The sequence below is a fragment of the Columba livia genome, chromosome 5, assembly GCF_036013475.1.
Source record: "Columba livia isolate bColLiv1 breed racing homer chromosome 5, bColLiv1.pat.W.v2, whole genome shotgun sequence".
Classification (NCBI taxonomy): domain Eukaryota; kingdom Metazoa; phylum Chordata; class Aves; order Columbiformes; family Columbidae; genus Columba; species Columba livia.
Genome location: NC_088606.1, coordinates 35,864,823 through 35,885,888, shown reverse-complemented (window position 1 = coordinate 35,885,888; position 21,066 = coordinate 35,864,823). Strand labels below are relative to the sequence as shown.

The window sequence follows — 21,066 nt, the reverse complement described above, 5'->3', positions numbered from 1 at the left end:
CACCTTTGTAAGACTGTGTTATTCAGTAACTTGTCCAAAACCCACTTGTACCAAATTCAAAACCATCTGTAATGAATAATGTGGCAAAACTCTTTTACAATTGAAAAAAGTCAGAGTTGAGTACCTGACACCTAAAAATGTTCACTCCAAGGTTCTCTTTCTGTCACATCTATTGATAAACTCACAGTTCAGCTGATCTTTATTCCATGGTGGCCAATTCTTTACAGTGGAGCACAGTGACTAATTCTGCTACATACGCCATTAAGACAAACACTGCAGGTGAATTTTTAATTTTCAAGTTGAATTTACATTGATAGGAAATACATTAATTAAATTGCATTTGTAAAATGAACTCTGTACAAAAAAATGAAGAAACCAAATAATATATAGACACTATTAGTAATATAATATTATTATCTCTCAGTCATTAACTATTCTGTGAAAAATAAGGCAGTAGAACAATGGTTGGTTGGATGGTACTTAACTTTGCCTTAAAAATTGTTGGTTTTACAACTTTTGACCACACACGTGCTCACAACGTTTGTTAAGAACGAACTGATGCTTTTTGCTGATCAGCTAAACCGAATGGCCAAAGCTTGAATAAGTCACAAAAAACAAAGTAGGCCAAAGTTACTGTACGCATCAAAGCTGAAGAACACAGACAGGCTCTTCAATTATTTGTGGCTCGTACCTGGCCCATAGGGAGCTGCCAAGAAGCCCATTAACAGGCAGACATAATGTAACTGAGAGGTATTCTTCGCTGGAGAAGAGTGATTAAGGGAGAAATACAAGCAAAGCATCAGATGTTTCCCACCTCTGGGGTCTTGGCTGAAATTGTCCTGCTCCAAAATAACTTCCAGCTGTGAATTCTGAGATTCTCCCCCTTGTACTTGCTGCAGTCAGCAAGTACCTACAAAATTTCCATCCCAGAAAAAATTATCTGCATCTTGCCAACTTCAGCTTTTACGCGTGGATACTTCATGTAGTATTGTAGCTTTATTGGCCCTTTTGTTTCTGCCCCAGCTCTATTTCATCCTCAGAACTCCACTGATACATACATGAGCACAAACACAGAATAAAGATTTTTCTAGCCCACTAAATTATTTTTCCCAAACTTTCCCCCTTCTAAAACTAGCTGAGCAAGTAGCTATAATACAGAAATACTTCAGGGAGCTTGCATATTATTGGAGAGTTATGTCTTACAAAGCAATTCAGTCTATGACACAGTTTTGCCCTAAATTACTTTAAAGCAAGGATAAAGCACTGGAAGTCTCCTCATTAAAATATATTAAAATAATAATCCTAACTCTGAACAATTTCTAGTGACAGATACTTGAATGGTGCATTATAATGCTACTTTTAAAATATTTCTTTCCTCTTCTAGTGGAATTCTCAGAGCTTTTATGTCCTGGTTTCAGATGGGATAGGGTTAATTTTCTTTCTAGTAGCTGAAGTAATTTTGATGGCGTGGGTTCTCACCAAAAGGACTGTTGTGGTTTAACCCCAGACCACGCAGCTGCTTGCTCACTTCCCTGCCCAAGGTGATGGGAGAGAGAATCGGAAAGGAAAATAAAAACTTGTGGGTTAAGATAAGAACAGTTTCATAGGGTGCAAAGCAAGTGAGAAAAAAAAATATACAATATACAAAACAAATGATGCACAATGCAATTGCTCACAGTCTGCAGCACCAACAGCTCATTTGTTCACGAGCAGCGGTATCTGCCCCCTGGCCAACCCCAGTTTCTATACTGAGCCTGATGTCATATGGTGAGGAACAGCCCTTTGGGCAGCTTGGGGCACCTGTCCTGGCTGCGCTCGCTCCCAGCTCCTGGTGCACCTGGTAGAGCATGGGAAGCCAAAATCCCTTGACTACCTGGAAACAACCAAAACACAGTGGGTTATCGGGAAGGGAAGACTCATGGCCATCTTATTTTCCAAGAGCTACAACAGCATCCCCCATCAGATCATGGCCAAGTCTGTACCACAATGTGGACAGCACTGAGCCACCATTAACAAACCCTGCAGAGAGAGAGAGTGTGTTAGCTTGTGCTCAGCACTGTGCTACAGACATCTACAATAATACACCCAGCCAGCTCAGAGTACAGAGTACTTGCTTGTCCCTATTTGTCAAAAAGCTATTAACAAGGCAATATGTAATTTATATGAACTATATAATTTAAATATAAAAACGTATAAAATATGCTGCGTGTTGTAAGTGTAATTAGAAACAGTGTGCTAACTGTTCCATGAGAATGATTTAAATGAACAGTTTTTAGTAGAAAATATGACGCATTTATACCAGTTTGAGATATTTCACATAAAACTTGGTTAAGAGGTACTTGATAATTTTCCAGTAAAGCTTTTTCACCAAAACATATGATTCAACTAAACTTAAAATAGTTGTCCATCATAAAATTTTATCAAAGTTCCCCAGTGAAAGGTTTTATGAACACTTTAACACCATATATTATAATTTTTGGTTTGCCATTTTAATTGTGTTGAACATTTCTGCCCAAGGAGGTTGTGGAGTCTCCTTCTCTGGAGACATTCAAAACCCGCCTGGACACATTCCTGCATAACCTCATCTGGGTGTTCCTGCTCCAGTGGGGGACTGGACTAGATGATCCTTCAAGGACCCTTCCAATCCCTAACATTCTGTGATTTCACTCATTTTTACTGGCTGAGTATAAAACATTTATTGCTTAGTTCATCTGCTTTCCTCTTCTTCATGGACTATGGGCTTGCTTATGTTTCCTCAGTATTTTTAGCCCCACTTAGTCATACTGGCATATTAAATTTAACACTTAAGTTATCCATTCAGTATTTCTCCCTTAATCACAAGCAGCATTGAACATACACACACATACACACACTATTGGACTTTTACATAAATAACAACTGTAAAACAAAATTGTGTCTTACTCCAAGACATGCCTTTCCTTTTAAGATCTAATCAACAGTACCAATCAGAGAAAGTTTTATTTTCTGCTACTTGAAAACATGAACTGTAGCTGTGAAATCGAGGGTTTAGAAAGGCTCGATTACTAGACCCTGGTCAACATGACTCACTTTTAGCAATTTCCCCAGTGCCCAGCACAAAACCCTTCAACCTTCATCTTCCTTTTCTCAAGGCTGAAGAACATACAGTAAATCCTTCCCTCCAGTGATTGTGAGATTTTCCTCCTGTACCTTACTACTGCAGGAGGTGGCTTATCTTCTCCCATTAGATTCGTACAAGAGCACCCTCAAAAGAAGGCAAAGAAGTGACCTGCTGCTGAGCTGAACACAGTAACACCACCAGGCTAATGATCAATACCTTCAGCTAGTATTTTCTTTCATGTGTTTCAAAATGAAGCAGCAACAGAAGCAGCTGTAAAATCTGAATAGTGAAGATATATGTATGTATTATCTGATCATTCACTCCTGTTCCAGAACATCAAAAGATTTTCTGATCAAGTCTTTCCTCAAGAGCAGCTTTTGCTGAGATGGAAAGGACATGTAACAGCATAGACTCCCACTTTGCTGAAGGAAGGACATAACTTCTGGAAGCAGCCAAAGGTATACAAACCTCCTCGTCATAAATCTGTCTGTGATCTGACCCTTCCCATTACTTAATATTCCCTTGCCTTAAGAAACATATATTGCTTTGTTACACTGTAATTGTACAAACTATGAATGTCTGCTTCTTTGTGAATATCCTTGCAGTCACAGTTCTTGTCCAAATGCATTAAGTTTCAAAACTTAGCAGTGGATGTGGTCTACCTTGACTTCAGTAAAACATTTGACACAGTCTCCCACAGCATCCTCACAGCTAAACTGAGGGAGTGCGGTCTGGACGATCGGGTAGTGAGGTGGGCTCTGAAATGGATGAAGGAAAGAAGCCAGAGAGTTGTGGTCAACGAGGCAGAGTCCAGTTGGAGGCCTGTATCTAGTGGAGTGCCTCAAGGGTCAGTACTGGGACCAGTACTATTCAATATACTCATCGAGAGTGCACTGTCAGCAAGTTTGCTGATGACACCAAGCTGGGAGGAGTGGCTGACACGCCAGAAGGCTGTGCTGCCATCCAGCGAGACCTGGACAGGCTGGAGAGTTGGGTGGGGAGAAATTTAATGAAATATAACAAGGGAAAGTGTAGAGTCTTGCATCTGGGCAGGAACAACCCCAGGTTCCAGTACAAGTTGGGGAATGACCTATTAGAGAGTAGTGTAGAGGAAAGGGACCTGGGGGTCCTGGTGGACAGCAGGATGACCATGAGCCAGCACTGTGCCCTTGTGGCCAGGAAGGCCAATGGCATCCTGGGGTGTGTTAGAAGGGGGGTGGTTAGTAGGTCGAGAGAGGTTCTCCTCCCCTCTACTCTGCCCTGGTGAGACCACATCTGGAATATTGTGTCCACTTTTGGGCCCCTCAGTTCCAGAAGGACAGGGAACTGCTGGAGAGAGTCCAGCGCAGAGCCACAAAGATCATGAAGGGAGTGGAGCATCTCCCTTATGAGGAAAGGCTGAGGGAGCTGGGTCTCTTTAGTTTGGAGAGGAGCAGACTGAAGGGTGACCTTGTTAATGTTTACAAATATATAAAGGGTGAGTGTCACGAGGTTGGAGCCAGGCTCTTCTCGGTGACAACCAGTGGTAGGACAAGGGGTAATGGGTTCAAACTGGGACACAAGAGGTTCCACTTAAATTTGAGAAGAAACTTCTTCTCAGTGAGGATGACAGAACACTGGAACAGGCTGCCCAGGGGGGTTGTGGAGTCTCCTTCTCTGGAGGCATTCAAGACCTGACTGGACGCTTTCCTGTGTAACCTCATTTAAGTGTTCCTGCTCTGGCAGGGGGATTGGACTAGATGATCTTTTGAGGTCCCTTCCAACCCCTGACACTCTGTGATTCTGTGAAAACTTGCCCTTAATGAGTGCCTGAATAACTTTTGATAAATGATTACTGAAGTTTCAGTGATCTCTTCTTGCTTCCTCAATGATGATTCCAACATAGGGCTTTTATAAACCATCTGAACAGCATTGCAGAGCACAGGGTGACACAAAAGCTGGCTATTAAGGTAGTTAATAACCTGTGTCCTGTCTGGTGCAGAAGAACAGAAGGAACAAAGAAACCACCACTTTGTAATGCCAGAGTAGCACCAAAAGTTCACTGTCTTGAGAAGGCTCTGTATGCACACACCACTGCCTCAAATGAAGAGGAACACTGAGGGGGAGACAGAAAGAAAAGAAAAGATAAGAAGAAAGATCCCTCCAATAAAATAAGGAGCTCTCAATTAATAAGGGCGGGCAGCTCTCACTAGCCTGTCTTTCCACAGTAAATGAGGTTTTAGACAGAAACAGTTCTAACTCTTCTGAAGTTAGAGAGTATTAAGATCTCATTAGAAACGGAAGCACAAACTGGTTCTTTGGGAAAAAAAAAAGTGATTGCAATCTTCAGCTAAAGATGCCACTGAAACAAATTTTAAGATAAGTCTTTGCTGCATTAGAGAAATAGAAAGAGAAAAACATTTTTAAGTACATCTAGCTTGCTGGCTTTGCCATAGATTACTTCTATCCTTTCACAATATGTCAGTGTATTAAGCTATGCAGAAATATCCAAGCTGATGAGCTAACAAAAAGCTTGGATACTGGTAACAGCGCAGCCACACTGAGACTGAAATCAAATGCTCTGACAAAACCTTCCTAAAAAAACGGCTATTCATTCAGTCTACACTAAGCTTTTGGTGATTGTAGCTACATAACTACTATCGGTATTTTAAAAAGATCTTGTGTATATCTGTACATGCTGCAGTCATCGCACTGTTTGCATAACATTTGTTCCCTCATTTAAACAATGTAAATAACAGTACCAAATCAAAGACAATAAAAGCTAGTGACTGGAAAAAAGGGTTGAAAGAAAATTCTATCTTGTGTAAGAGCTCCTGAGTATGGTAAGCATTCACAAGCAAACAAAACAAAACACACCAAAAACATAATCAAACCCTGTTGTTTAGCACAAACAATAAATTGGCTGAAGAGATTAAAAGACTTGAGAGTGCAAGGGCTACAGCACTGGCTGGAGTCTAAAGTATGAACAGGAGAAGGCAGGACAAGAACTCCTGAAGGAAGAAGAAGAAAAAAAGTCTCCTAAACATGGAATGCAATGCTCTTACTGGAATTTCTAAGCAAAACTTCAAGCTGATAACATATTTTTCTACCAGGTTCAAAAAACTTGGGGGTATTTTTGTTTCACGTGAGTATCTTCAAAATGTTCTGCTCAAGCATGCAGGCAGAAGCAGGCAGACTTCTCACTGTGCCTGAAACTCTAGCAAAAAGAAGAGAAGCTTCCTCAGTTTTGATTTCTTAAAAACACACTTCACAAAATTCTTTCACAATATAAAATTGAATTATCTGTATAATAAATGCAAAATACTAGAGTTTAAAATATAAAATTGTTCTGAAATCTCTGAATCTTTACTACTTCATTTAGCACTAATGCCCATAAGCACTGGCAAATAATCAAGTACACAGATACTCCATCTATTTGAACACAACCGTAAACTTGAATTGTTCCTTAGCTTTTAGTCACAAATTCCTTTCTTGAAGATCTATTTTCAACATTGCTAGCTTCTGAAAAACAATACAGAGCACACTCTTAAAAATATGAATCAGTCTGTCAAGTGTGTTGCTTCATCTCCTTATATGCAGAACAGCCCTTGAAATGTGCCTGCCCAAGACGCGTGGCAGGCAGTATTCATTCTTAAGCTAAGAAGAGGTGTGTGTATACATATATGTATATAAAATATAATATGTATATATATATATATATATACATAAAAAAATTATTAACTGTATTTCTTTGCATTTTTCTGGCAAATTCCCATTTTCAGAGGGGAGTCAATGCTGAAAGAGCCTGAGATAATGCACTTTAAAGCCACTGTACTCCAAAAATACTGTTTGAATACAGCACAATTAACTTCCTAATAAATTTACAATACTTTATTATAACTATAATGTCAGTTTTATACTGCCAGTTTTGAAAGTAAAGATTCTGAGAAGCATTTCAGATGGGTTTTGGGTAGGGGCATTTATTTATTGTAGGTTGGTGGAAACCAAAGTTTGCAGCTGCTTGTACACACAAAACCAAAATGATGCACTTGTGTAAGGGGAGGGCTGGATGGCTGCCGCTCGGGATGACAATTGCCTGGGTTTTCTGTGGAAAATGATCTTGGAGTTTTAATGTTTCAAGATCCCCAAAAACTCAAATACATTATTAAATTTTTCTTATCAGTTTGTACTCTGCAACAGAAATCTGCAATATGATAGGATGATACTCCTGAAGCCTCTAACTTTCCCCTTAAATTCATGCAGGTTTAGATGAAAATGAGGTTCTAAACTGTATAAAACTGTTACAATAAATTGAATTAAATTTATTCAAATCTTGTTCTCTAATTGCAAATGCAGTAGAGTAGGCACAATACAGTGTTTCCTGAAGGAAATGTAGACAATATGGGTACAGCTACAGCTCCGGGCACAAAACAGACACAACAGCTGCTCGTGGCACCACACGCCACTTCTCAATCCTGACTCGTGCAACCGTCCCAAAACCACTGCGGTAAAAATCTCCCAGTCACGTTGCCCTATATTCTCTTTATCTGCATATGAAAATGAAAAGAAAATTACACATTAATTTATTTTCTGGATTATTCAACTGTTTAGTGAATGGCTGTCCAGGCTTTTACTAAAGCGGTTTTATGTTAGCAGAAAAAAAGGAAAGGATCCACTAAAAATTTCTTTACTTTAGAAGTATGTCTGTAAACTTCAGTGCCCCTTTTGGAAAAATGGAACATAGTAGACTAAAACCAACTACTTAATCAGTAATAATCTATTAAAAAAAATAAAGAAACAAATGAAATATGCCTTGTTAAAATGGAGAAGAGACATTCCAGCTTTGCATTCCTACATTTAACAGTCCTGCTATCATCTACTCTGTAGTTGAACACTTGCTACTGAACATTTCCACATACTGTACTGAGCTATAGAGAACATTAACTGTGCAGAATGCTTGTGACTATGAGAGAAACTCACTGAATGAAGAGGAGTTGAGGGAGAAAAAGATAATAAAAAAATACATATTAAAGTAAGCAATTCAATCACGTCAGTCAAATGACACTCCAGAGCATCCTGTATTTTCTAAAACCTATCTGAAAATGACACCAATAACAAATTACACAGACATCCTGTATGTCCAACCAAAAATCACTTAATAGATGAGATACATTCTCATACCCGAAAGCAAATAACCAATAGAAAATAGAATTTTATTAGAATAAAAATGTCTATTGGAATACAATGAAGAGGATGAAACTGGACGTAAGAAGAGAGATACTGCAGCTAAAGAAAAAGCAAAAGCTTAAAATAGAATTAGTAAGGGTGTAAAGGGAAGCATCTACTGTTGTAGTATAACTGTGTTTCTTTGAAATAGCTGTCTGTGGAAAATCACTTGAGGTAGTATTTGACCCCTTGATATGTCAGTTTTGAACTTCAAGGCTGTCATCACACATAGAAAATATACTTATGTCCTGGTTATGCTCTTGTGATGTTTATATGCTAAGATGGATAAAGTGGAAAAGCATAAATGACGAATCCATGGTAAAATTCAAGTTATAATGAACGAAGGTGAAAAAAGCGTACATGAAAACAACATTCGAATTATTGTAGCATAACTACATTTCTTCCCTCTTAAGCTACCATCTGTACAGATTTTTGCTGTACAGTGCTGAAAAGGAAGTTATTTTAAAGAGTCCTCCAGAACAAGTGACAGCAGGACAATTCTTTCTAATTAACAAAGCAATCTAGAATTTAAATATAGTGAGTAGTATCGCATAAAAGCATGAAAACACCTCTGGGTAGCGATTTCCTGTATCTCATTGTCCGAATAATTCCTAAGATGTGTGGCAAAGGCTTCCTTTACATCTGAAGCTAGGTGCTGTATTATATTATATTCTTTCAGTAGCACATTATTTGTTTCCCTTGCTAACATAATTTATACTGCAAATAAGTACACAAATTTCATAGAAGTCTTCTCTAAACAAGGCACTTTTTAATGTATTCATAGCTTTGACAAAATGTATCCTTTCCTACAAAAGCACTCATGTCCCGGGGGTCAGCTCACAATTGATTTTCAGAGGAAAGAGCATTTCGGAAGAGTGGCCAGTCATTTTTAATAGCGAGATTAGACGAGAGAAATAACGTAATAAATTATTCCCACCCTTGTGTTGAGAGGCCTTTGTTCTTCCATTACTGGGAGTTCCAAATGTAAATTTGACCATGTCAGGAAAGCCCACTCTGCTTTGAAGGACAAATGTTTGCTGACCCCATGGAAAAATGTTTCAAGTTCATATGTGCTCCACTATTTATGAAACTACATTTCCTGAAAGTATATAAAAATTGTTATACCGGCTCAATATAAAGGTCCACACCACCCAGTATGGTTTTCTGGTGTTAAGAAACGAATGCTTAGGGAATAAACAGATGACAGGGCGCAAGATTTGTCACCAGTACACACTTACTGCCTCTTGCCATCTTCAGTTCAGGAGCTTTGCTGACACAGATGCTGCATGCAGATCATCAGCTTTAAAAGCTGTAGCAAGTCCATCAGTCTAATTCCGGTTTTTATATCCATCATTTATACTCCAGGCTTCCACACGATGTTACATCAATTATGAAACATTCAGTTCTGCTACACTTGAATAAGTATGTACTTTTATACGTTTTAAACCTGCTGTCTGAATTTTTTCCTGTCACAATTTCTGATCCATGAAAAACAGTGAATAACTGCCTCTGTGCTGTTTTTAAATGCTGTTCATTCTGTGTACCTCCACCATACGCTGTTTCTCAGTTAAACTGAAAAGTTCTAGGCCATTTAATATATCTTTGTGTGGAAGCTGTTCCAAATCTTTGCTTAATCTTACGATCCATACCATTCCCCTTTTAGAAGTTAATACAGTAATCGGGAGGTAAGCACATCCCAGTTTTATACAGTCACATAAATACGTCTTCTGTTTTGTTCTTGATTTTTTTAGCAAGTCCTTATTTGTTATTTTCTTTTCTGAGAATACAGAAATACACTTAATACACTGCTGAGTATTAAGAGGATCTTCTCAGAGAACCATCCACTGATGCAGGTTAACCTAAGGTCAGCAGTGGACCATCTCTCTTCCGTAGGCGCACGCGATATTTTTCTTTCCAATATCTAGACACTGAGAAGACAGCCCCCCTAAATACCCAGAAAAGATCTGGATATAAACAGAAATAAAGACTGGAGTCACGATGAATCAGGTCAGGTGAAGAGTCAGGTTAGATGAGTTTTGGATGAAGCCTGGAGGTGGCAAAATGGACTTAGAAGAGGCTGTTTCAGTTCTGAGAGTCACAGAATCTCAGAGTGGAAAGCTGATGAAAATGGCAAATGCAACAAAGAGACACCTCCAAAAGAAGCTTGAAATGAGAGGATCAAGAAAGGCAAGATAAGGTCACTAAGGTTAGACTATAGAGTGCAATTAGAAGCTGTGGTGGATTTGGGTTGCATGAGAAGACAAAAAGCAAAGCCAGAGATGTGCAGCACAATCTCTCAATTAAAGCCCTACCATTATACATGAAGCTTTAAAAAAAGATCTTCGACTGTGATTTAGACCAATGGAATAGTGTCCAGGAAGCTGGGCTGCTACGGCATTAAATTCAAAAGCAAATGAATACTTTACATTCTACTCCAATCTATCCTTATCAAGTGTTAGCGTGAATGATTACAGAATAAAAGTCTGATAATCAGTTCTGAGACTGTGATAGTACTTGGTACATACTCATTCTTCCTGCTTCTTCTGTAAGAAGTCACTTTGGTCTGATCTTGAGTACAACCAGACACCCAGGAGTCTTGTCTACTTTCCTTCCAAATGCAAAAGAAAAACAGAATTGTAATATTCCTTCTACGTGTACTGCATCTGGCTGGGATGGAGTTGACTTTCTTCATAGCAGCTGGTGTGTTGCTGTGTTTGGGATTTGTGAGTGAAACTGTTGATAACACACCAATGTTTCAACCCTGGCTGAACAGTGGTTGCATGGCACCAAGGCCTACTCTCCTCCTCAGTCAGTCCAGCAAGTAGGCTGGGGCTGGGCAAAGAGCTGGGAGGGGACAGAGCCAGCACTGCTGACCTGGACTGACCAAAGGGATATTCCCTACCAGAACACTGTGCTCAGCAGCAGAAGCTCAGGGAGAGGAGAAAAGGAGGTAACATCAATGGTTGTGGCATTTGTCTTCCTGAGCTTCTCTGTGCTGAAGCCTGGCTTTCCAGGAACTGGCTAAACATCTGCCTGCTGGTGAGAAGTATCAATTACTTCTTCGTATTAATGCTCTTTCTTGTACTATTGAAGACTGTAAGGTATTTAGACAAAGGAATTTAAAAACTGCAAATGGAAAAATAAATTGGCATGGATTCTAAGGGACAAGCAGAGTGGATACTTTTAAATCAATGTTTAAAACATTCACAAAACCTATTAGAAGTTGGTTTTATGTAAGTGTCTAGATTGAAACTTGATGACAATTCCCCAACACATGTCCTTCATATTTCTTTCCAGACATCAGATAGTAAACACAGTAAAACAGAGAAAAAGGATACAGCTTTTCTTCAAAGGCTTTTAAGAAATATTTTCTAGCATTTTCACTTATACATGAAAGTTTAAGTACAGCTAGTAAAAATAATAAACTTTAACCCTGAGAATGATCTAGTAAATTGCTACAACCAATGAGGATGCTTCTTCTTCCAACAAACATCATATATCCTCTTTTAGCTCTTATTTCCAGAACAGCTAGGGAAAACAAACATCTGTACATTTCTTTATCACAGTATCACAGTATGTTTGGGATTGGAAGGGACCTCAAAAGATCATCTAGTCCAATCCCCCTGCTGGAGCAGGAACGCCTAAGTGAGGTCACACAGGAACATGTCCAGGTGGGTTTTGAATGTCTGCAGAGAAGGAGACTCCACAGCCTCCCTGGGCAGCCTGTTCCAGTGCTCTGTCACCCTTACTGAGAAGAAGTTTTTTCTCAAATTTAAGTGGAACCTCTTGTGTTCCAGCTTGATCCCATTACCCCTTGTCCTACCATTGTTTGCCTCATTACCTCTCCACAAAAGAGTGCAGTTCAAACGCATTAAATTCAAAACTTTCTAATAACAAGGAAGATCCCCAGTTTTAGATCCCATAAGTACAGAAGTTCCCTGAACACGATTAGATGGAGGTTCCTGCCTAACAAGCTTCAAGCACTGCAGCCCTGCACTTTAGAGTACTAGAACTAACTCTGAAACTAGTACCAGAATGGAAAAGCCAGATGGAGAGCCAAACTGCAGCTGCCACGCAAGCGAACAACCCTTTCCCCTCAGCATCACTTCTCAGCCCAGACACAGCACTGGGGCTGCACAGCCTCCACTTCCAGACCAACTTTTCCAGTTACTTGATCAGCTCATACATTTCTTAATCGCAGGCTACCACAGGGCATTGCAGGAGCAAAGGGAAGAAAATCCCTTCTAAGAATCTGGAAACTGTAGTATGAGAGAAGACAAGTACTGAATGTAACTACGACTGGTAGACAATGCTGACAAAGAGCTTTACACAGAATCACAGAATGTTAGGGATTGGAAGGGACCTCGAAAAATCATCTAGTCCAATCCCCCTGCCGGAGCAGGAACACTTAGATGAGGTTACACAGGAATGTGTTCAGGCGGGTTCTGAATGTCTCCAGAGTAGGAGACTCCACAACCCCTCTGGGCAGCCTGTTCCAGTGTTCTGTCACCCTTACTGAGAAGTTTCTTCTCAAATTTAAGTGGAACCTCTTGTGTTCCAGTTTGAACCCATTACCCCTTGCCCTATCATTGGTTGTCACTGAGAAGAGCCTGGCTCCATCCTCATGACACTCACCCTTACTATATTTGTAAACATTACTAAGGTCACCCCTCAGTCTCCTCTTCTCCAAGCTAAAGAGCCCCAGCTCCCTCAGCCCTTCCTCATAAGAGAGATGCTCCACTCCCTTCATCATCTTTGTTGCCTTGCTCTGGACCCTCTCCAGCAGTTCCCTGTCCTTCTTGAACTGAGGGGCCCAAAACTGGACACAATATTCCAGATGTGGTCTCACCAGGGAAGAGTAGAGGGGAAGGAGAACCTCCCTCGACCTACTAACCAACCCCCCCTTCTAACACACCCCAGGATGCCACTGGCTGTCTTGGCCACAAGGGCACAGTGCTGGCTCATGGTCATCCTCCTGTCCACCACAACCCCCAGGTCTCTTTCCCCTACGCTGCTCACTAATAGGTCATTCCCCCAAAAAAAATTTCTAGGGGGAGACACACACATCACAACCACTTTTATTCACACCACAGTGACGGGGCGGGGGGGGACAAATGACACCGAGACCCCCATGTCACCTGCCCTAGGGTGAGGGGGGACACATGGCGGGGGGTGGGGGGGCTAAACTGGTTATACTGGTCCCAGTTCACTCCGGCGACTGGAGCATCAGGGGCTGCTTCAACACCTTGGTCTCTAAAGAGGTTACAGGTGACTTCTTTGGGCCAGGAGATAAATTATCAGAGCTGAGATTTACTAAGTGCTTAAGACAGACATTTTCTTATGTTCTGCTCTGCTACAGACTACTGCTAAGGTTTTGCTTCAGACAGATGAAGTTGTTCCTATAGATTTAAGAGTCATTAAGTCTAAACAGCCAAAGAAAAATAAACAGAATATTAGCAATTTTTTCTACAAACTGACAAGGAATCTGGTATGTTGAGAAAATTCTTTTCTTGAAACACAAGTAATAAAGAAGGTCTTTAACAAAGCTGAAAAGTAGATTTCCCTCACATAATCAGTATGTCTAAACAGAGAACCCCTCACAAAATGTCTGTAGAAAACATTTAGAGACTGGTTCATATAACTGGAGGTAAAAACTATTTGACACATGAACTACAGAACAATCTCTGCAATACATTTGATGGAGTAAGGTTGGAATATGGAGAAGCCAAGTGGGGAAACTGGCCCAAGAAGAAAACTTGGCTACATAAGGTGAGCATGTTCTCACTATCTCAAAGGGAAGGTAAATACAATATTTTCAGGCATATGCAAACTCTGCTTGCAGCTGAAGCAGATTAAAGCTTGTCTCATTCTCCTAGACCGATCAGAAACCATCAAGATAGCAAGAAGCAAATTCTATTTAAATGAACTTTAAGAGTGCTTATTAGATAAGAATCATCATCATCAATTACTTTAGGTAGGTGTCAAATTTCCCAAGTACACCTTTTCATTAGATGCCAAACTTCAAAGAAGTTGCACTTCCATTCCACCTCAGTATCGCTCCTCTGCCTAACAGAGTATTCTGGACTACCACAGTGAGTCCTGCCATCATCCTGACATCATCCTTTCACCTGATGAAATCACTTGATGCTTAAAGATGAGCTCACTAACAGAGACAAGAGAAGTAAGTTAAGTATTTTTGTGAGCCAGGCCTATTAGGGAAAACACGCTAATACAGTCAAGTAACAGACAAACAACTGAGCATGAACTCCCAATAGAATGCTGCTGCAAAACAACATAACAGCAGACAGGATTAGAGAAGACAGGTTTCCTCTCTATGCTGTATTACTGAGACTGGCAGTTAAATAGAAGAAACAGGCATGACATCCATATATTGTAACAGACACTGAAAAACTAGAAAGGCTGCACAAAGTGGGCAGGAAGAGAACTGCTATCATCATAATGTGGCATTTGTACCTTCAGCAAGACAGAATATGCTACTGATTCTCAAATGATAAAAAAACCCTCGGAAGAATTAACTACAATACTTCCTCTATGAATGACATAGACAGCGGGATCAAGTGCACCCTCCGCAAGTTTGCAGATGACACCAAGCTGAGTGGTGTAGTTGACATGCCTGAGGGACGAGATGCCATCCAGAGGGACCTGGACAAGCTCTAAAGCAGTCATGAGGTCCAACCAGGCTAACTGCAAGGTCCTGCACCTGAGTCAGGTTAACCTCTGGTACCAATACAGGCTGGGGGCTGAAGGGATTGAGAGCAGCTCTGCCAAGAAGGACTTGGGGGTACTGGTGGATGAAAGATTGGACATGACCCAGCAATGTGCACTTGCAGCCCAGAAGGCCAAATGTACCCTGGGCTGCATCAAAGGGAGTATGGCCAGCAGGCTGCGGGAGGTGATTCTGCCCCTCTGCTCTGCTCTGGTGAGACCCCACCTGGAGTCCTGTGTCCAGCTCTGGAGCCCTCAGCACAGGGAAGACATGGACCTGTCAGAGAACAGCTGGAGAAGTTGTCTGCGATGGAGCTAAGCGTGCCAAACAACAGGGGTGATGTCAACATAGCTTAGAAAACTACACAAAGTAGCCAAGTCTCATAAGAAAGGGACTCTATTCCAAATGCATTTTACACGATGAATCAAACCATCCTAATCTAAAACCACTTAAACTCTTTTTTATACTATCCTCTTGGCGTATTATGCTGTATTTCTACCTCTGCTGCTAACCCATCATGTACTAGTAATGTGAATTCCCATTAGAAGTATACACTGATTATCTATTTATATGTTAATGAGCCTACAATCTCTTACACTCTCTTTGTTAACCTATTTTATTAGTGTCACACATTACAAATGCCCTGTAAACCTTTAGAGTGACAGAGCCATTAGCAGAGAAAGCACCTGAATTTTTTATGTAAATCTGATGTTAGTATCTGATACTAGATTAAAAAGAAAAGAGGCAGTTGTCTACAGTCAGAGCAAATGAGCACCAATGAAATCCTAAACCATAAATATTAAACTGGTAAGAGGATGAACCAATGTTATTTTGCTATTGTAGATATCATAGCTGAAATCTTTGCCAAATACTCTAAAGATTTTAAGTAAACTTTATTCTTATTTCAAAAAAGGTGAAAACATCTCTTTGGCACTTTCATGCTTTGGCCCCATGCTGTCCTTTGCATTTCTCTTTGAGCAATAAAGAATTCAAACACCATGGGACCTTAGAGTCACTTACAAAAGGCTGGGCTGAACAATATTGCCTTAGATTATTTCTTCATTTTGGAGATTCACTCGCACTCTTACACATTTTGCAAGAACTCTTAATAGGCACTCAGCTGTAAAACTGCACAATTATGAATTTGGAGAGACAAAACAGAGTCCACACTCCTATCACTAAGCAGGAAGAAGACAACTTGTCTGGCACTATAATCTGTCATACAATAGAAGTGTCATGAACAGTCCTTGAGATCTAACAGATGCTCTGAGACTATTCAATCTTTCAAAGTGAGAAAAAATGGTTACATTGCAGTCTTTTATGCCGCTTGTGCTGTAAGCAATAGAAATCCTTTTTTTAAACTTATCTTTTGCACATCACAGTAAGTTATTACAATCTTCTTCATGTAAGCTATGGTCAGGGAAGGAAACTGGAAGATTTCATCACTTTTGGTAAACAGAAAGAAAATTATCATTCTACAACAAAGGCAACTAATCCTTTCTGAAAGTAAACTCCAGAGGTGCAAACCAGAACTATGTGTAGCACACATAAGCATACCTGCAGCTCAAGACCCCCCACAATTCTAAAAAAAAATAAAAAAAAATTAAAAAACCCCAAAACAAACACGTCTTCAAAAACAAACAAACAAACAAAAACCACACACACAAAAAAACATACGCATAAAACCATTCAAAAGGCAAATTTTGGTTGAAAATTAAGACCTTTGAAATAGCCTTGACTTCAACACTTGGATAGCAATTATTAAAAATTTACCTATTGCATTCATTCTGTGAATCTCAACCAACAATTATACTTGTCCCCTGTACCTCTATCATTTCCGAAGCATAAATTATCAAATATTACATACATTAGGTAAAAATTTCCCAAGAATGCATGTATATATTCACATATATCATTAACCTTTAGCAACATGACAAAATAAATTCTGCATCTACTTCATTATTAAAAATCCCCTGTAACTAAAATCAGATGTCAAATATACCTTATTTTCCACTACTTCATAACCAATACTGAAAAACGGGCTCTGCCAGTGTAAAGGTTCATGATGTTATGACCCACTGTGGAATGCACTATCATTTGCGTTAAAAAAAATGGGAATTTCTGCCCTGTTTCCCTTCCTTCATAACAAGTGGTACACTTGTGCACACTAGCAAGAACATTTTCAGAGAGTACTACGAAAAGGAAAAAGAGGTTTGATAGTTTCAAGTCAGAGCACATGAGCTCAGAGCTCATGAGGTTGAATTTCATTTTAAAGGAAAATAAAACACTGAGCTGAAGACCACTAGGTCTTTCATGAGTTAACCATTAGATCACCTGCTCATATATTTGAATTAAAAGTGGCAGTAGCAGAAGTAATAAATATCAGCTGGACAAAATCAGATACAAGGAAAAAGATTCTACATGTTAAGATAACTGACAATAACAGAACTATCCAGTAATCTCCTAATTTATATGCAGTTCCACCTTAAACAAAGAGGGGTGACATTGTGCATACAGCTCCTTCTCAGAAATACCAGCATGCACAAGCTGTTACCTCTGATGTAACCCTCTTGTATCCTTTACTGTATGTGCTCACTGGATGTCAGTTCATGGGCAGAAGTAGGTCAAAACCAACTTGGTTTTAATAATATTTGTCTGCATTAGAAACTAAAACACAGCAAGCATATTACCACTAAGGCAGTAAGTGTACTTCATCATACTACTGTTTTATATAATTACAAAACTACTCAAAGGATATCATGAAGAAGTTTTTCTTTGCTTAGCAATAAGAACCAAATACTCACAAAGAAGGGTCTTGGACCAGATCTTTAAGGTTTATCCCACTACGATCCTCGGCAAGGTTCCTGAAGCAACTGTCACTCACTAAAAAAAATAGAAATAAAATTAAAACAAAAACAGAGAAACAAAAGAGGTGGAAATTTAAGAGCAGAATGCAGTTCTTGTGATTAACAAGAAACGCTTTTGGTATTGGGTAAATTTGAACTTTCATATATGAAAGTCTGATTTTCAGTGAGGTTTCACCTCGTTTAAAGATACATCAACTCAATGGAAAGTGCTAAACACTGTACCACAGATCATGTGGAAACAACCAGCTTCAATTGGTGTCCTTATTAACTCTGCCCCCATGGCTACAGGAGGAAACCTCAAACACAAACACCTGTATGCACAGGTACACACAGATATATCCATGCACTTAACAGCAGAATCTAATCATGCATTGGTCAGTATTCTTTCCCTAAACAGAAACAGAGAGAGTTACCGTGTACTTAAGTTCAGGGTTGGTCGTGGGTTAGCAAAGGTGTTTAACATGAGCAACAGCCAAAACGAACAAGAGCAAAAATTTTTTCAAAGAGCTTATGAAGTGTATGTAAAGCAGCTAGTTACTGTAATAATTGAAATTACAACACAGTAAATTTCACAGAAGTTTAGAAGAGCATTAGTGTGCTTTCAAAAAAAGGGCATGATTTCAACCTGAAATTCCACATCCATTATCTTGGCTAATTTTCTCAGCACATGTACCCCAGCCCCACAAGTGGGCTCATTGCTCTTAAACAACACCACAGTCAGTTCGAGAGGCGGAAAAAAAGTAGTGGCACAAATGCTTTAAAAAAAAAAAAAAAGCATCATTTCAAAGGAGTTAAAGTTATTTCTGACTACAGCAAACTTCTCTCTAAATGCAAGACACTCTTTTTAATTTACATCTATCAGTAGTGAAGGGCATCACCACGCAGATCATTCCCCAAATACGTTATTTTCACAGATTACGATACATACTGTGACAGACCTACCTAACACACCACAAAACTGCAAAACATTTCTACTAGAACCCCTTGTTGCCAACACATCTCACGAGTGTGCAGCCTGTTAGTCAGCTGGGAAAGACAAGTACTGGAAAATGCAGCCCCAGAAGAAGAGGCCGGGGCAGCTGACGGAACAGGTACAGGCCCCGGCTCTCACACCAAGCCTGACAGCCAACAGTGTCAAACTTTAAGACATTTGCCCACTTTGCACCTCAGCCTGCAAAAAACAGTCAACATCCTCAGCTTCTCTTATTTGCTGTCTCTGAAAACACTCCCTCACAGTTGCTCCTCACAGATGGTCCCTGCAAGCCAGGCCCTGTGTCACACGGAGCCTCTGTTCTTTGAGGGACTTGCCATGGATCTTTAGTTCTAACAGGACTACTTGTGCTAACAAAGTTCAGAACTCCAGGCTTGTTCCTCCCAATGCAATTAATCATCATCTCAGTACTAAACCGAAATTTAACAACACTGAGTTCACAAAAGCTACCTACCGCGCCAGGGGCAGCTCACCCTGAGCACCCCGGGCCTTCAGAAATGCTTCATTTCCACGCACATCTTTTGCATTCTGAACACAAGACCTTTGGATTTACAAAGTCTCTAACTCCCAAGCTAAAGGAACAATTCCAAGATCAGCAGACTCGCAAACAACCTACTCTCTAGATCTCACAGGAGAAAAAAAATCCCAGCTAAGTTGATATTTGATAGTTTGTATTTGCCTCTTGTCAAGTTTGGCAACAAAACAGCAAACAGAACATTTTACCTACTGTCTTGTCATAAATCCTACACTAGTGAAGTATCAATGTAACTCCTATGCCAACATCACACATCATGAATAAAAATGATGGTTGATAATGCTTTTCACTACTGGCAAATCAAACATCTCTTCAGTATTAAATATTTAATCTTCATCAGCTGTATTTTTTCTATTTTCTTCTCCAAGCTCCTCATCAAAAGTAATCAACATTATAACTGATGAAACTATTGTGACTATTCTAAAACTTTTTAAAAGGGGAAATGAAAAATGACAATATATAATTATTTTCAGTAAAACTGGCCATTATTTGCCTGTTTAACTCATACATTTATTAAGATAAAATGTGTTTGAAATAAATGTTTTAAATGAAAGCCTAAATTTGCCAGAGACTGCCTTTGTCTTACTTGTCTCAACATAACTTTAATATTACAATACCCTTTTTACAAAATTGAAAACTGGAAACCTTCCCTCCCGTTAGCAGAGCTGGGCAACACAAGCTTTTGCTAAAAAGAGTAACTCAATATCAGTCAAGTACCTACAAATTTGAAAAAGGTATCATCCTCATCTCACCGTGTTTTTTTATAATTGTAGGAGAGTCAAAACACTGGGAAGCTGCAGGTTGGCAAGTAAGCCGCCTCTTAGGTTATGATTCTAACCCAAAACAGCACCTGTGGTGCCTCACATAAATGCAAAAAATTTCAAACACAGTTTTAATAACCAAGAATTCCAACAATTTAGTTAATATTCACCAAAATAAAATTTCTGAAAACTAACATTTAATTGCCAATTAAATGACTAGCATTGATAGCAACAGGAGAGCTTCCAGCGAGAGGAAATAATTCAGTGGAACGGGCTGGAATAAGACCCCTTACGAGAAAGCCTGGGCACAGTGCACTGACCTGCACGCAGGCACAGCCTTGGACACTCCAGCCCAGGAAAGAAAACAAATATTCAGCAGCAAACATGGGGTGGAAGCAAGGAGGAAGAGTAGGTACTTACGCTCCTCACAGCTTAAAAAGCCATAAATCAACACTGCATGTATTTTTTAAAATATTATACTCTGATTGAAATGTGAGCTATTTATTTTAAACAGGACATAGAGTGAAACTATGTTTGATGATATGGCAGAAATGTCAAGATAATCAATGGTGCTTTAAAGTTTGAGGGAAGAAAAGGCAGAAGAAAACTTTGAGTATGTAGCACAATTTGTAGCTGTGATGCAAAGGCTGTGCCAAACTTCTTGCCTTTAAAGCACAGACAAGGGAGACTTCTGCATAGGTCATCTATACGAACACACTTCCCCATGCAGGGTTTTATTGTCTTGCTTCAAAATTTTTTTTCACCCCCCTTAAGTTTATAAAAGCTGGTATCTTAAGCAGTGTTGGCTGTGTGGTTTATGGAGAGACACAACTGTTAGCTGCTCCCCTCTACATACACACCAAGTGGCTGAGTCTCTGAT

General features: G+C 39.7%; 1 protein-coding gene across 49 annotated transcripts in view; it reads right to left on the bottom strand.

Annotated features, from left to right (window-relative positions):
- Positions 1-21,066, bottom strand: part of GPHN (gephyrin) — a 295,661-nt gene that overhangs the window by 188,500 nt on the left and 86,095 nt on the right. For all 49 annotated transcript variants that reach the window (XM_065064293.1, XM_065064318.1, XM_065064297.1 and 46 more), the window contains exon 2: positions 17,837-17,915. In XM_065064293.1, coding sequence (XP_064920365.1) covers positions 17,837-17,915 — 79 coding nt within the window. The remainder of the gene's footprint in view (positions 1-17,836; positions 17,916-21,066) is intronic.